This window comes from Mytilus edulis, chromosome 8 (genome assembly GCF_963676685.1).
Source record: "Mytilus edulis chromosome 8, xbMytEdul2.2, whole genome shotgun sequence".
Lineage (NCBI taxonomy): Eukaryota > Metazoa > Mollusca > Bivalvia > Mytilida > Mytilidae > Mytilus > Mytilus edulis.
Window position 1 is genome coordinate 73,640,465 of NC_092351.1, and position 15,901 is coordinate 73,656,365.

General features: G+C 32.2%; 1 protein-coding gene across 3 annotated transcripts in view; it reads right to left on the reverse strand.

Annotated features, from left to right (window-relative positions):
* LOC139486247 (proton-coupled zinc antiporter SLC30A9, mitochondrial-like) overlaps positions 1–15,901 on the reverse strand; it is a 24,609-nt gene continuing 8,708 nt past the window's right edge. Inside the window, exons 7-18 of one of the 3 annotated variants that reach the window (XM_071271027.1) lie at positions 15,688–15,761; positions 13,929–14,008; positions 13,166–13,268; positions 12,394–12,449; positions 11,505–11,640; positions 10,668–10,707; positions 8,386–8,457; positions 7,051–7,261; positions 6,442–6,504; positions 5,040–5,166; positions 2,500–2,613; positions 1–1,702 (exon numbers count right to left, since the gene is read on the reverse strand). In XM_071271027.1, the coding sequence (XP_071127128.1) occupies positions 1,658–1,702; positions 2,500–2,613; positions 5,040–5,166; positions 6,442–6,504; positions 7,051–7,261; positions 8,386–8,457; positions 10,668–10,707; positions 11,505–11,640; positions 12,394–12,449; positions 13,166–13,268; positions 13,929–14,008; positions 15,688–15,761 (1,121 nt within the window). In that variant the 3' untranslated portion in view covers positions 1–1,657. Of the gene's footprint in view, positions 1,703–2,499; positions 2,614–5,039; positions 5,167–5,281; positions 5,471–6,441; positions 6,505–7,050; positions 7,262–8,385; positions 8,458–10,667; positions 10,708–11,504; positions 11,641–12,393; positions 12,450–13,165; positions 13,269–13,928; positions 14,009–15,687; positions 15,762–15,901 lie in introns of those variants that run through there. The other 2 variants (XM_071271025.1, XM_071271028.1) reach the window with 2 other exon arrangements.

The following is a 15,901-nucleotide window of genomic DNA, read 5'->3' on the forward strand; positions in this document are numbered from 1 at the left end:
TTCAGCTTTAAACTTTATTTCATCTTTAAATATGAAAAAAATCTCATGAACATACAGATATAAGGGATATTTTCTATTAAAAGTGAAAATATTATGTACTGTAAATTCAGATATTATTGCAAAAAAGGCGACAGGGTTATAATCACAATAATCTAAACTCGTATTTCGAAATTTTTATATAAATTAAACAGGATTTTCTCAATATCCCAAAAAAATAAAATCGCAGTTCTTTAATTTCAGAAATTATTCGGAAGTTTTTAATTATTGCCAATAAATTGTAATAGGACTTGGTTAGAATACTTAAATCAAACCTCAAATTCTCATATCTGGTATATATAACAGTTTACAGATTTGTGTGAAATCTAAATAATTTATCTAGCATTTTTGTCCTTTTTTCAAACATCTCGATAACAAATGTACACAATAATTTCTAAATTTACATAGATTATGGTTTTGATAGCAGATCTTTTTCTCAAAAACTTATATACCCTGGGTAAGTTATACCTCCACTCTTAATGTCTTAGGTTTTTTGATGTTGTTGGAATGCTGTCTAATTGTTTTCTTCCTCATATATTCTTTGATTCGTATTAAATAAAGGACAAAATTATTCACACATAATAAAAAGGAATATTTTCCAAGCACACATTGCACAATGAACATCATTTTGCAAAATCTAACATAAAAACAATTATCTTAATATATATATAAACAAAACATTGGTATATATTGTATTGACATTCTCTGGCATAACATAGTATAAAATACATTCCATAACACACATGACATAATAAATACTCTTCAACATATAAAACTTGACAGTCATTCTTTAACATACACCATATAATAAAGAAAAAAATATATGTAACAGAAGTTACACATGATTGAGAAGCTCAGAGAGCAAATTATAACCAAACCAAAAAATATCAACCTAAGAGAACTCTTCGGGTTTTTAAGAAGTTGGAAGGTACGCTACATTGAATTTAGTTTTAACATTTTTCATCCCTAATGAAGGTTCTTTCTAAGGCAATTCCATGAGTCCTGGACTCACCATTTAAAAAAATGGTGAGACCAAAGATGCATCACGATTGAAAATAGTATGTGAAAACTGAACACACATATTATTTTTCAGCAAAAGTTTAAAAGTAATCAAAATCTTATATCAGTTCATTGGTTTATTAGGTCATGGAGACTGTATAATATTGTTTTGGCAATAAAATATCTTCTTCTTACTGTTAGACTCACAATGGCAAAAAAAAAGATGCATTGAACTCCTAAGTGAGAACCCTGCCCTCATAGAGATTTTTAGAAGTTGGCAGGTATGCCTCATTGAAATTAGTTTTAACATTGAATGTGGTTTTAACATTGAATGTAGTTTTAACATTGAACATGGTTTAATCACATCACATCCCTCATGAAAAAGTCGACTTTATTGAATTTGGTTTTAATCTTTGTCATGACAGTCAGACACATGATGTTTTACCATAGTGTCATATATATGAAAAATAGATCCGTACAACAATGGCAATGATATTTGGTTGTAATACCAGACATAAATAAACAGATTGCATAAGTGTGGACACAGATTATTGTCTGATCATTGCTGTCAAACTAGGAGAGTAACACAAAACTAGTGATGAGATGAGATGATTTGCTGTCATTACAAGGCTTCAAGGTCAACATGTCTTATTTCAGGATATTTGGACTGTAAAATAAATAAACATTAATTAAGGTGTTCATTAATTTATTGCTCATTAGAGTCATAAACATGTATTTATACTTGAAATTTAAAAATAAAGCTTTTATATACTACAATGGCTAAGTCTGACTATAAAATACATTTACAATCTTATCAAAATTGATTGAATGATTGTTGGTTGCTTAACATCCAGTGGCAATTATTTCTTGTTGGTTTAGGACAATATTTCTGTATTAGAAACTGCCGTCCAAGATGAAATTTGGACTGCCTTAGAAAATGAGGGTATATAAGATAGGGGCATACATTTAGCCTTGCAACAGGCCACCAACAAACCCCTCTGGTGTTGTTGCAATGGTTCTTCATATGCAAAGTGTGGTACCCCTTTTACATGAGGCATCACATTTAACATCCCTATTTTCTGATTGAAAGTTACTGAAAGCGTCTGAATCCCTTACAGCCAAACAAACTACCATCTTTGGCCAGGGTTTTACTGTTGTTTGCTCGAAAACATACGGTAACCATATTGCCATTCCACAGTCACCCTTATCAAAATCTTCTGAAATGTACTGCTTTTGAATTATTGCCTTCCCTTATAATAATTCTTCCAAGGCTTTTCTGTATGCAGTGACCTTAACCACAAAACCTCTTGATAGTAAAAAAACGTGATGAAAGATTTTTGATTTTTGAATTTTTGTGTTTTAACGCCACTTTTAAGTCCTGCATTTAGGCTATTTTGTTGGGGCCAGTTTTTATTGGTGGAGGCCGTGATGAAAGAAAGATTAATCATAAACTTGATAAAATACCTTTAATAATTTTTCAATTCTATCGATTTCTTCACCAAGGGAATCAATTAACTGTTGTCCATGTTTCAACATGAACTCCTCTGCATCGGTGGATGTCTGTAAATCCTGCATCTCCTAAAAACAAACATAAGGTATCATTGTGACTTTTGAGTGTTTCTCTGTCCTATATGTTCTCCCATCTGTTTGTATTGTAGTTCTGTCATGTAATGTTGTCATTTTAATGTTATATTTAACATTGCGATAAAAGCAGGAGGTTTGGCTAGCCACAAAACCAGGTTCAACCTATCATTTTTTTCTTAAAATGTCCTTAACCAAGTCAGAGAATGGCCATTGTTATATTATAGTTCGTTTCTGTGTGTTGTGTTTCTGTTGTGTCGTAGTTCTCTTATATTTGATGTGTTTCCTAAGTTTTAGTTTGTAACCCAGATATGTTTTTTTCTCAATCGATTTATGAATTTCAAACAGCGGTATACTACTGTTGCCTTTATTTAGATCAAGAACAACAGTAAAAACACCATTCCCTATATTTCTATTTCAAGTGACAAATACAAAATTCTTCATCTTTAATGATTGCATCGTCTTTTGCTTTACTTCAAAAGGTCATATCTTTGTAAGCTTTTTGAGTTAGTTTAGAAATCAGTTATACTTTGATATTATTGGTTTAAATTACAAAATACATGTGTTGAAAAAATATATATGTTACATGCAGTTTAATGTAAAATTTATGCAACAGCTTAAACAAGTGGGCATAAACATTTAACAGGTGCCGTATCGGCTGAAGCAAGAACAAGAATGTGTCCATAATACACGGATGCCCCACTCGTACTATCATTTTCTATGTTCAGTGGACCCTGAAATCAGGGTCAAAAATCTAATTTGGCATTCAAATTAGAAAGATCATATCATAGGGAACATCAGGGCTCACGCTACCAGGCGACTTGGGCGAAGAAGTCGCCTTCCCGACCGTCACTTCGCTTTCCCCGACCCCCAAAAGCGAAATCAAGTCGCCCTGTTCTTGACGATACTCGCTTTCAGTCGCTTCCGTCATCGGACATTTTCAATATTTACCAAGTTGATGAAACATCAATTTTTTATTGATAATTAAAGAAATTCAGACATAAACAATTCATTATCTTTAGAAAAGAGGTTGAAGCATTGTCTTCGCAGTGTGTAGCAGGTTATTTGATAGAAATACAACTTTTTATCACTTCATGCATTTTCGCAAGTTCCGGTGCTTGTTACTCGAAAACGTACATCAACCTAAAATTCGGCGGCAAAATAAGTTTGTTACTTCATTTAAACGTGATAAAAGTTGCCTCCAGTAAATGTTTAATCCATTTATTGCATTAAAAACGTCATGTTCCTTTTCAAATAACTTGTCAAACATCGTTTATTTTTGTAAATTTTCTTGCATTCGTCCGCCATTGACCGATTTCTAAACTACGGATCTGAACCGGACCAGCTATGACCGAAATTCGTACTTTTACAATAATTACTACGGACGCACTGACGGAACAGCTGACAGAAGAATATTGATCCCAAAGGGGAAAATTACGCATTCCACACACATTAAGAGACTTTTGGTTACATCTAATTGATTGGTGTATATAATTCCCTATATTTTTTATGGATTGTTTCAAACTATTGATTAAAGTTGCTTAACTCTGAGACTATTATACTAATTTCAATATATTATGGCCCAGCTTAATAACTTTTATATTTTTTTATGAGAAACACTGAATTTCATACACAAGATAATTTTTATTAAATTGTAATAATGATATATTATAATTTCTTTACATTTTTTAAAATAATTTTTTTTTTAGTGCTAGATATTTAGTTGAAATAAGTTTCTCACAAGAACCTTAGTAAAACTTAAACAAAACTTAATTTCAAATGTTACTTTAATTGTATTTTTTTTACTCAGATATGAATTGAACAATATAAAAAGAACATTATTTACATATGGCCCTTTATACTATTGTAAAATCCAAACATTGTAGCGCACCGCGCGAATGAGCACTTCTCTTTCAAATCTCACCACTTCTCCCTATCAGTTTCAAAAAGAGAAGTCACTTCTCCCTATAATTCTGAAGTAGTGTGAGCCCTGGAACATGTGTACTTAGTTTCAAGTTGGATAAACTTTAAATTCATCAAAAACTACCTTGACCAAAATCTTTAACTAAAAACTTTAACCTGAAACACATGCTTTCATTTTCTATGTTCAGTGGACAATGAAATTGGGGTCAAAAATCTAATTTGGCATCTAAATTAGAAAGATCATATCATAGGGAAAAGTGTACTAGGTTTCATGTGGATTGGACTTCAAATTCATCAAAAACTACCTTACCGAAAACTTTAACCTGAAGCAGCACAGACGGACAGACGAACGGATGGATACACCAGAAAACATAAATCCCCTCTACTATCCTAGGTGGGACTTAAAAAACAATTTCATTCAGATGATCAACGATAATCTATAAATATATCATGTTCCTAAATAAACCAGTTTCCAAAAGCTGACTTCACATTGTTCTTACTTTTAACAACTGCTCCATATCTAATTTATAGAGGTATGCTCTGGCTATTTCTCTGCCATCAAAATCGACTTCAGCCTTGAACTTCCACTGACCACCCATCTCTGTGGCTTTCACGTCATGTAAAGATCTAAAATAACAAAACTTCATGTTATATGAACTTCCACTGACCACCCATCTCTGTGGCTTTCACGTCATGTAAAGATCTAAAATAACAAAACTTCATGTTATATGAACTTCCACTGACCACCCATCTCTGTGGCTTTCACGTCATGTAAAGATCTAAAATAACAAAACTTCATGTTATATGAACTTCCACTGACCACCCATCTCTGTGGCTTTCACGTCATGTAAAGATCTAAAATAACAAAACTTCATGTTATATGAACTTCCACTGACCACCCATCTCTGTGGCTTTCACGTCATGTAAAGATCTAAAATAACAAAACTTCATGTTATATGAACTTTCACTGACCACCCATCTCTGTGGGTATCATGTCATGTAAAGATCTAAAATAACAAAACTTCATGTTATATGAACTTCCACTGACCATCCATCTCTGTGGCTTTCATGTCATGTAAAGATCTAAAATAACAAAACTTCATGTTATATGAACTTCCACTGACCACCCATCTCTGTGGGTATCATGTCATGTAAAGATCTAAAATAACAAAACTTCATGTTATATGAACTTTCACTGACCACCCATCTCTGTGGCTTTCACGTCATGTAAAGATCTAAAATAACAAAACTTCATGTTATATGAACTTTCACTGACCACCCATCTCTGTGGCTTTCACGTCATGTAAAGATCTAAAATAACAAAACTTCATGTTATATGAACTTTCACTGACCACCCATCTCTGTGGCTTTCACGTCATGTAAAGATCTAAAATAACAAAACTTTGTTATATTTTAGAAAGTCTTCACTTTTGTTATACTATAATTTCGCGTTTTACACTTTCAATTCCACTTCTCGACTATTTAATTTCATGATTTTTTATTTACTTGATGTGGTTTTATAAGGAATGATCCAAATTTTACATATTCGCAATGATTTTTTATATTCACGTTATTTTTCTGCTTGTGCCAGTTAAGAAATTAAAATAAGGTTGTACCTGATACTACAGGGAGATAACTCTGTAAAATCAGCTAAATGTTTTAATTACGTTGTACTGTTAATATTAAGCTTCTCAATGATCAAAAGTAGTGTTTGTCAAACTGCCTTGTATCCATTGAAATTTTTCCAAGAAAGTGATTGGTTCAAGTTTTTTGAATTTTTTATATTCTTTTCAAACTTCATCAAAAACAACCTTAATCAAAACTTTAACCTAAAGCTGTACAGATGGAAGAACTTAAGAACTAACGGACCAAAAAACATAAAAATATCTTCCTAATGTCTACCTTATCATTCTGTCCTGTTCCAGATCTTTACTAATCTCATCTTTCTTTTCTAATGGTATAGATCTAAAAAAAAAATTGAATAATTAAACTTCTGTTCAAAGTACATTTCTGCAAGAGTTTATTAATTTGATTACCTTCTAGGCAGACATTTTGATAAAACTAGTACAGCAATATCTATATCAAACTATTACTAAATATTTTGAAGTCTTTTAAAATGCTAAAAAATCAAACTTCAAAAGTTTTCTATTGCTATAAAATGATAAATGTGTTTCATAGACTCAAATGAATATTCTTGTAAATTGTTTTAGGATTGTCATATCATTTATCTGTTTAACAGTTTGTTTTTTCACTTACTGTAAATTCAGAAATTAATGTGATGTTTTTAATACTAGTATTGCGAAAAATGGTCATGGTCACAATAATATAAACTCACATTAAAAAAAATTCATATGAATTAAAAAGGATTTTTCTCAATAATTTAAAATCACATTTAAGTTTGAAATGACAAAATGGCATAGTAAATGCACACAATAATTTCTGAATTTACAGTAATAACATTGAATAAGAAAAAAAATAACATATAAAATTTTATTTTCCATTAGTTCTCACCTTATTAATAATGCTGCTGAGTTAGTTTTAATAATTACACCTGCTACTGCTGCCAGTAATCCTCCTATTACTATTGACCCTACAGAATCATACAGTGGGTTACCAGTATACCATGTTAAACCAATACAACCTGATGCTATGACGACCCCTGAGACTGCCGCTAAGTCTTCTAATAACACTACTGTTGTATTAGGATCATATCCACGCCAAACTGAAATTCATAACAAAAAAGTTTATGTAATATTTTAATATAATACATTTTTTTGTACATGTAAGCCTCAAATCTATTTCCTTTTCTTAAATTTGTGTCTTTTTTTCTTTGTCCCATATCTTTCACATATGTGTCCTTTTCTTAAAGCCATATGAAACCTCAAATGAAAAATAATGATGCATATGTTTTTTATAACAAAATGGATAGTTTCCATTATCAAACTTATGTACATATACTTTTTTCTGAAGAAAATTCTTTAATTTGTCCACATTTAGAAGAAGTTTACTTTTTTTCAATTGCTTGCTTCCAGGAAGCAATTCCCCGACATATTTTCGGTATGCAAAGTGACCTTAACATGAACCTTCTTGTAAAAATCTGTAGATCGCAATACCCATTGGTCTGTAACTGAAATAAACTATTATCTGATTGTACATGTTTACACGTGCTCAATATCCATGCTTTTTTGTTCGGAGTCAAAACACAGCATTTAATGAGCTACCATATTTGTTAAATCATAACAGACAGAGAGAAAAACAAGAATGCCTCCCAAGTACACAGATGCCCCATCGACACTATCATTTTCTAAGTTCAGTGGACCGTGAAAATGGGATAGAGAGATCATATCATAGGGAACATGTTTACTAAGTTTCAAGTTGATTAGGCTTCAACTTCATCAAAAACTACCTTGACCAAAAACTTAAACCTGAAGCGGGACAGACGGATGAACGAATGGAAGAACGGAAGAACGGACAAACGGACGCACAGACCACAAACATAATGCCCATAAATGGGCCATAAAAAATGATAATTATACCATATATTTGCGTAAAAAATAATAAAATCATGCACAGAAGACTAAGTTTATGATATATACATGCATTGGTTCAATAATTGGATAAACATTATTTTTCACCAGTTACTCGTTTCATATAACTTTAAGACTTGTGTCCTATTTTATATTGCGTCATAGACATCACAAATTTTTGTCCCTTTTTTTTCAAATCTAATGTATGGGTACTAACTTAATTAATAATTAACTTATATATCATTGTGAGTGAACTATTTACATTTTCAGTCAATAAACTCAGGAAAAATGTCTTCAATGCTATATGTATAGTAATTACCATATTTCCAAAACTGAATTCCTTGTTTTTGTGCACTTTTCCTTGTTTGAGAAGCAGCTAAATATAGTGTAGCTAAAAATAAATTATAAAACTCATTATCAAATTAAATAAGCACATAAGCATTGTGATAGTATGAAGAATGTCTTTTTTCTATTGTTTTCAATGTGGTTATTAATCAGGAGATAAAAAGGTGATATCATGAAAAACCAATTTTGATAATAATCAATATTAATACATACGCTTTAACATCAAATATTAAAAACCTACATTTTATTTTGTTCAGTTCTTCATCTTTTTTCTATATCTAACAATTAACTTGTGAAAAATATTCGAATTAGCTCTCGCCGCAATATAGCCTTTTTGTGCTAATGCTTTGTTCATGATCTAGAAAATTCAATTTGGACAATGAGTTAAACTCATGTAATTCATACCTGAATCGTGATAAGTTGGCAGCTGATTAGATTTTTGTGTTTTAAAGCCACTTTTTAGCACCGCTTTTGGGCTATTTTGTGGCAGCCAGTTTTTATTGCTGGAAGGAGCCAGAGAAAACCATCAACCTTCAAGAAAATTGACAATAATAGTCAATAAAGATTGGAGTCAAGTGCACCTCTGTAAGCGGGGTTTAAACTCACAACCTCAGTAGTGTTGACTGGCCAATTATCACAATAGTAACTACTTAGAACACTTGGCCAGATAGGCCCCTAGTAGGCAGATGTTATGCAGTAATGTGGATTCAGTACTTTTCATGGGATAACAAATTTTGTGGACGTCATGGTTATACAGTTGAACCTCGTTGTGTCTAACTCGGTTGTGTCGAAAACTGGGATGAGTCGAACTCGGTTGATTCGAATACTCGGTTAAGTCAAGTAAATTTTATAGTCCCGTCAAGTAAAATCAATGTAAATTGACCAGGATGTCTTGAACTTCGAAAGTAAGAATTTTCGAAAGATGCAGACCTAATGATAAAAATTTAAGTCGGATGTATTTCTTATGTCAACTAATCATTTTTCAAAAGAGATTAAAGCTGAGTAAACATACTTGTTTGTATAACAGTTAAAATGACACGTTTATTGTGACCGCTAATTAACACCTTTGTTGATCGTTCAAGCGGAATGTTGGTGTGTTGAACATTTTGCACCTGAGATAAAAAGGAAACGAATTTAGTTTAAACATATTCATTTATAGTGGATTGGAAAACAAGTTTTGCAACTTATATTAATCCCTTTCCACTTTGCGGGTGCGAGTGCTGCCTTGTAGCAGCATTAGCCTGCTCTTTTTCGATATCTACAAGGGTGTCTTTAACATGCAAGAGATATGGCTCTCTCTTAACACGGGTCAGCCATTTATTGTCCCCGTCCGACGGACTATCATCGTTTCCTCAAGACCATACTCGCAAATGGTGTCAAGGGAGAGCCGAAAATTAAGTCCCTGAAATTTTCATCCCATACAGGAATCGAACCAGGAACCTTTGTGTTAGTAGTCCGATGCACTAACCACTACACCACGGCTCTCTACAAAACGAAATTAAATGGCACAAGCCAAGATTAAAAAAATCCTGAGATTTAAAACACATTAATTACTATAGATAAAAGGATTAGGACAATTATAATAAATTCATAATAATTTATTGTAAAGCAAGACCACCTCATCAGAGACCGTTCAGAACTTGTTTCTTGCCGCGAGTGATTTCAGAATTTATAGCGACTGACCTTTGTAAATATTTGTGTAGACTATTGATTTTATGTGTGCATGATTTGTATCTGTACTTGTGTTTTTAATTATTACGAAAGACCAAAAATGGAGATTGAATACACAATTATAAAGTGTCATATAGAAAAAAAAGGCACACTGCTCATTGTATCTAGTTTAAACAAATCTCATACCGTATTTCATGCATTCAAAATTTATGACGACACTCGACCTCGGATGATTCGAACCTCGGATGAGTCGAATACTTCGGTTCAGTCCCTTCGACTTCGACACAACGAGGTTCGACTGTATGTAAATTAAAATTAAAAGTGTTTAACAAAGTACACATTTTCTATAGGTTTGTGCATATGACGATTTTGGAAAAACCCGGAAATATAGTATCCATGAAAATAGAATTTATCCATAAAAATTGGTATCCATGGAAATATCTGTATCCACAATATAGCTATTAAGTTGCTGGAATTTCTCGCTATGTTGAAGACCTGTAAGACCTTAGCTGTTGTCTGCTCTTTGGTCGGAATGTTGTCTCTTTGACATATTCCCCATTTCCATTTTCAATGTAATTAACCTACCTCCTTCTGATACTAAACTACCAACTAGAGTACCAAGTGCCTGAAAATAAATATAAATGGTTAAATATTTCATTTATAAATCAATACTTTTAGAGGGGTGAATCACTGAATTACAGCAGATGGAAGCTTTACTGTGGATTCATTATTATTCTTTGGATACCACTTTTCGTGAGTTTCATTGTTACGCTTGAACCACACTGTGTTACAAATAACAGATTTTCAATAGGCTTTGTATACATAGAAAGTTTTCAGCAATCCACAGAGTTGATACCCATGAAAATAAATGAATCCACAGTATTTTATTTATAAATTTTGCCTAATTATTTTAAGCTTATCATTTTAAATTATGTACACCCTGGTGATATGTCTAATTCTGCAGGTCACATTAGCAAGCCTAAGAGTTCTGTAAATGAATGTAGATTGAATTGAAAGGGTAGGCTTCTGATTAGATTTTCTGAAAAAAATTGATTGATTTAAATGTAATCTGGTGTCAGTATATAGAGTAAATTGCCATATTTTCTAGCCTTTATTCTTCCCTGGAATATGATAGAATATGTCAATAAAAACAAAATTTTGCAACAGAATCTTGGTCATCGGGCACTGAGATTGTACTTAGAAACTTCAAAATATGAACCAGAAGTCCCAAGGTATCATGATTAGCACTCTTTTTATTTACAATCATTTTCAATGCGTTTCAATGGAGAAAATAATTGGATCTCCATTCCACGTGTTCATAAGGCATTTTACCTTCAGAAAAAGGCACCAATCAATACAGAGTTAGCGGAAACATTCATAAAACAGAATTCTGATTTAATTATGTCAATCTTATTTACTAACCCATATATTTAATCCCATTTCTTGTGGGTGGAGGAGTCCTTGGATACCATGATAAACAGAAAAACCAGTACCTATACAGAAAATTCCTACTCCACTGATGAGGGAGGACACATGTCGGAGGTTAGAATATCCATATCTACAAAAGAACATGTAATAAAACTCATGAAATATTTTGAAAGAACATATACATGATACATATCCTTGAAATAAAGCAATGCAGCTCAGTAAGTAAAACAAAATTTGTGTTTTTTTAAATACATGTAAGTGATGGATATAAAAATAATTTGATGTAATTCAAATTAAATATCTTGGAGTTTAGATTTAAATTATGGGTTAAATTCTCCAAAATTAAATTCAGATTGTAACTGTCGATAGTATATATGTCAAATTGACAATGCTGCAATCAGTGTTGAGTGAAATGTTAACTGCAAAATCAAAAATTGAAATTTTTTATCTTTTGACTAGAGATCATTTTGATTTTTTAAATGTTTCTGACCAAGTTTCCTAAAATTCTGTGAAAGTTTGACAAGGTTGAATGTCTAAAATACTTAAACCAAAGACTGTGAACCTAAACATTAACTATGCTGATAGAAGAAAGACCCCTTTGTCATTTGTCAAGCTTCCATGACAAAAATCGTAGCGGGTATAAGAAAGATTTTGCACTTTTTCTATAATAGCTTACTAATTTCCAGAACAGTTTAAATAAAAACATGTGGTATGATTGCTAATGAGATATTGATAACAATTCATCAAAGACCAAATGATGTGGAAATTAATAACTGAACGCACAGTATGACATTACCTTCAACAATGAGCAAAAAATCATGCATTCCCATTTAATGAATAAAAGAAGAATCCATGGAACTTAATTGGTAATTTAAAAACTTACGGATGATCAGAATCTGGCTTTTTAAATGACTGGTACAGTCCTATACCAAGAATAATCTGTGTGAATACATTTAACATTCAGTCACAAGCTTAACAGTATTATGAAAAAAAAAAATGTCAGCTACACTCACAAATCGTGCTACTTATTAAGGAATGACTGTTATATTTTTCTATCTATGGAAAATATAACCTCTAAAATGTGGTGCACACTGAATAACCTGCTGAGATTATTTTGAATAAGACATTTTTTTTTTTACAGTCATTCCTCATTATTTAATTCTTATTATCAATAAATCCGTTTTTAAAGAGTAAAGCATGAAAAAAAATAATTGATGACATCACAGTTACTTGACAAAATTAGGTCTATGAGATGACAAAAAACTTTCAGCAAATTATTTTTTTTTTTTTTTTTTTTTTAAACATATATATTTATAGTGGATTGGGAAACAAGTTTTGCAACTTATATTAATCCCTTTCCACTTTGCGGGATTTGAAGATGTGTTACATACAAAATTAAATTAAAATGTCTTATTTCTAATTTTCCACACAAAGATCTGTCCCTCACTTTTCTTATATGCTTGCATAAGGTTTATTCGTATCCAATGCAGCTTGATTTGTAGTCTTTTGTTGCTATTTGTGGTTTTTCTTTTAGCCATTGTTTTGTCTGTAGTTCTTCACCCCCCCTTTCTTTTTACAATACATACTCCCATGAACGAGATTGACTGTGAAAAGAATCTCCCATTACAACAACCCAGCGTCTAAATCACACTAACCTGATTAAGAGTGTCGGCAGCTGAATGAATCATTTCAGAAAACATACTGTATGACCCTGTGAAAGCCCACGCAAAGCCTTTAATTATCACATTGAAAAAATTTCTGAAATAGAAAACAACAACTATCATTCACACAAAATGGATATGATATTCAATTTTTTTTTCTATATTTATAGATTATGGGTATGGCGAAAGTGAAAAAAGCAATCGAGTTGAGATGATCAATAATAATCTGCTTATCGCTATTTTACCTATGAAGACGTTATTAATTACCTTGACAACGACACTTTCCCTTAGCTTCTAGCCATAATTTTCATATCACCCAACATGTGTATACATTGTTATTGTTAAGATGAACAATATAAAAAGTTCTTTGAGCCTTACTTTTGATAGTGCGAATTATTCAATGTGAAGAATCAAAAATTAATTTTATGGTTCAATACATTCAAAATAATAATTGCCATTCATTAAATAATTTTATTTCAAAATAAACACGATTACAGTTAACACATGTTATACTGTTTATATAGACCTGTATTGAAGACCCATTGGTGGCCTTCTGCTGTTTTCAGCTCTTTGGTCTGGTTGTTGACTGTTTGACACACTCCCCACATTTCCATTCTCAATTTTATTATTACTATTTAAGAAGCTGTGACAATTAACTTGATAACCTACAACGCTTGAATTTTTGACATCATACAACAAACAACCTTTGTGATGTCCAGTAATTGCGGACAAATAGTGATAAGGTGATTAAACTTACACACATATAGAGGAAACAACAACTTGACCAGTGCCTGTCCATGTCCACTTATAGTTTGCTTCCTTTTGATCTTCTGCTGGCTGGGAAAATAAAGCAAGCTATATTCATTTTATGGTTTGTACATTGTAAAAGTTAAGGAAATATTATATCCCATATTGGTGAATTAAAATTGATCTTTTGAATCTTACAATTAAAAAGGCTGTTGTTACATCTCAATTATTGTGATAGTTGAAAATGATAAGTAAATCATAGGTTGAACCTCCTCTTGCATAAAATGTATTTTTATAAAGGGACATAACTTACAACTGTAAAAGTGACGCCACCCATTTTCAAACTTGATCTGTGTTTTATGGGAATAAGCATTGTGAACTAGAGGCTCTCAAGAGCCTGTGTCACTCACCTTGGTCTATGTGCATATTAAACAATGGACACAGATAAATTCATGACATAATTGTGTTTTGGTGATGGTGATGTGTTTGTTGATCTTACTTTATTAAACATTCTTGTTGCTACCATTATCTCTATCTATAATGAACTTGGCCCAGTAATTACAGTGGAAAATATTTTCTAAAAATTTACAAAAATTTATGAAAAATGCTAAAAATTAACTATAAAGGGCAATAACTCCTTAAGGGGTCAATTGACTATTTTGGTCATAAAACTTATTTGTAGATCTTGTTTTGCTGAACATTATTGCTGTTTACAGTTTATCTCTATCTATAATAATATTCAAGATAATAACAAAAAACGGCAAAATTTCCTTAAAATTACTAATTCAGGGCAGTAACCTAACAACAGGTTGTCCGATCCATGTGAAAATATCAGGGCAGATAGATCTTGACCTGATACACAATTTAACCCTGTCAGATTTTCTCTAAATGCTTCGGTTTTTGAGTTATAAGCCAAAAACTGCATTTTACCCTTATGTGCTATTTTTAACCCTGGCAGCCATTTTGGTTGGATGGCCGGGTCACCAGACACATTTTGAAATGGGGAATATGTCAAAGAGACAACCACCCAACCAAAGAGCAGAACAGCTAAAGGCCACCTATGGGTCTTCAACACAGCAAGAAAATTCCACACTCTAGAGTTGGCCCCCAGCTGGCCCCTAAATAAAATTGTGTACTAGTATAGTGAAAATGGACGTCACATTAAACTCCAAACATACTAATGAACTAAAATTACAAAACATACAAGACTTACAAAGGGCAGAGGATGACTTGGGACAGGTGCAAAATGCGGCAGGGTTAAACATGTTTTGTGAGATCTCAACCCTCCCCAATACTATGTATACCTCTAGCTAATGTAGAATAAAGAAACACATAGCAATATCAGATCATATATAAACAATAATGTGTCCCAAGTACACAAATATCCCACTCACACTATCATTTTCTATGTTCAGTGGACCGTGAAATTGGGGTAAAAACTCAAATTTGGCTTTAAAACAAAGATCTTATCATAAGAAACATAAGTACTAAGTTTCAAGTTGATTGGACTTACACTTCATCAAAAACTACCTTGACCAAAAACTTTAATCTGAAGCGGGACGAACGGACGAATGGAGGTACAGACCAGAAAACATAATGCCCCTCTACTATCGTAGGTGGGGCATAAAAAGAAGATGTGGTATGATTGCCAATGAGACAACTATCAACAAGAGACCAAATTAACAACTATAAGTCACCCTATGGCCTTCAACAATGAACAAACCCCATACTGTATAGTCAGCTATATTAGACTATGAGACACAACATACCTGCTCAGGTTTTTTATCATAGTAGATGTAATGTCTGTCAATATAATCTTTGTAGTAAGCTTCAGAAAAGGGAACTAAAAATGGAACAATTATTAAATGTTATCAGGCTATTCTAAGTTAATCAATTAAGTTACATTCACAATAAAATATTCTCTGTGAGAAAACAAAAAAGAAATTAAAAAGGGCACTGAGACTTTGAATTTTTTTCTTGTTG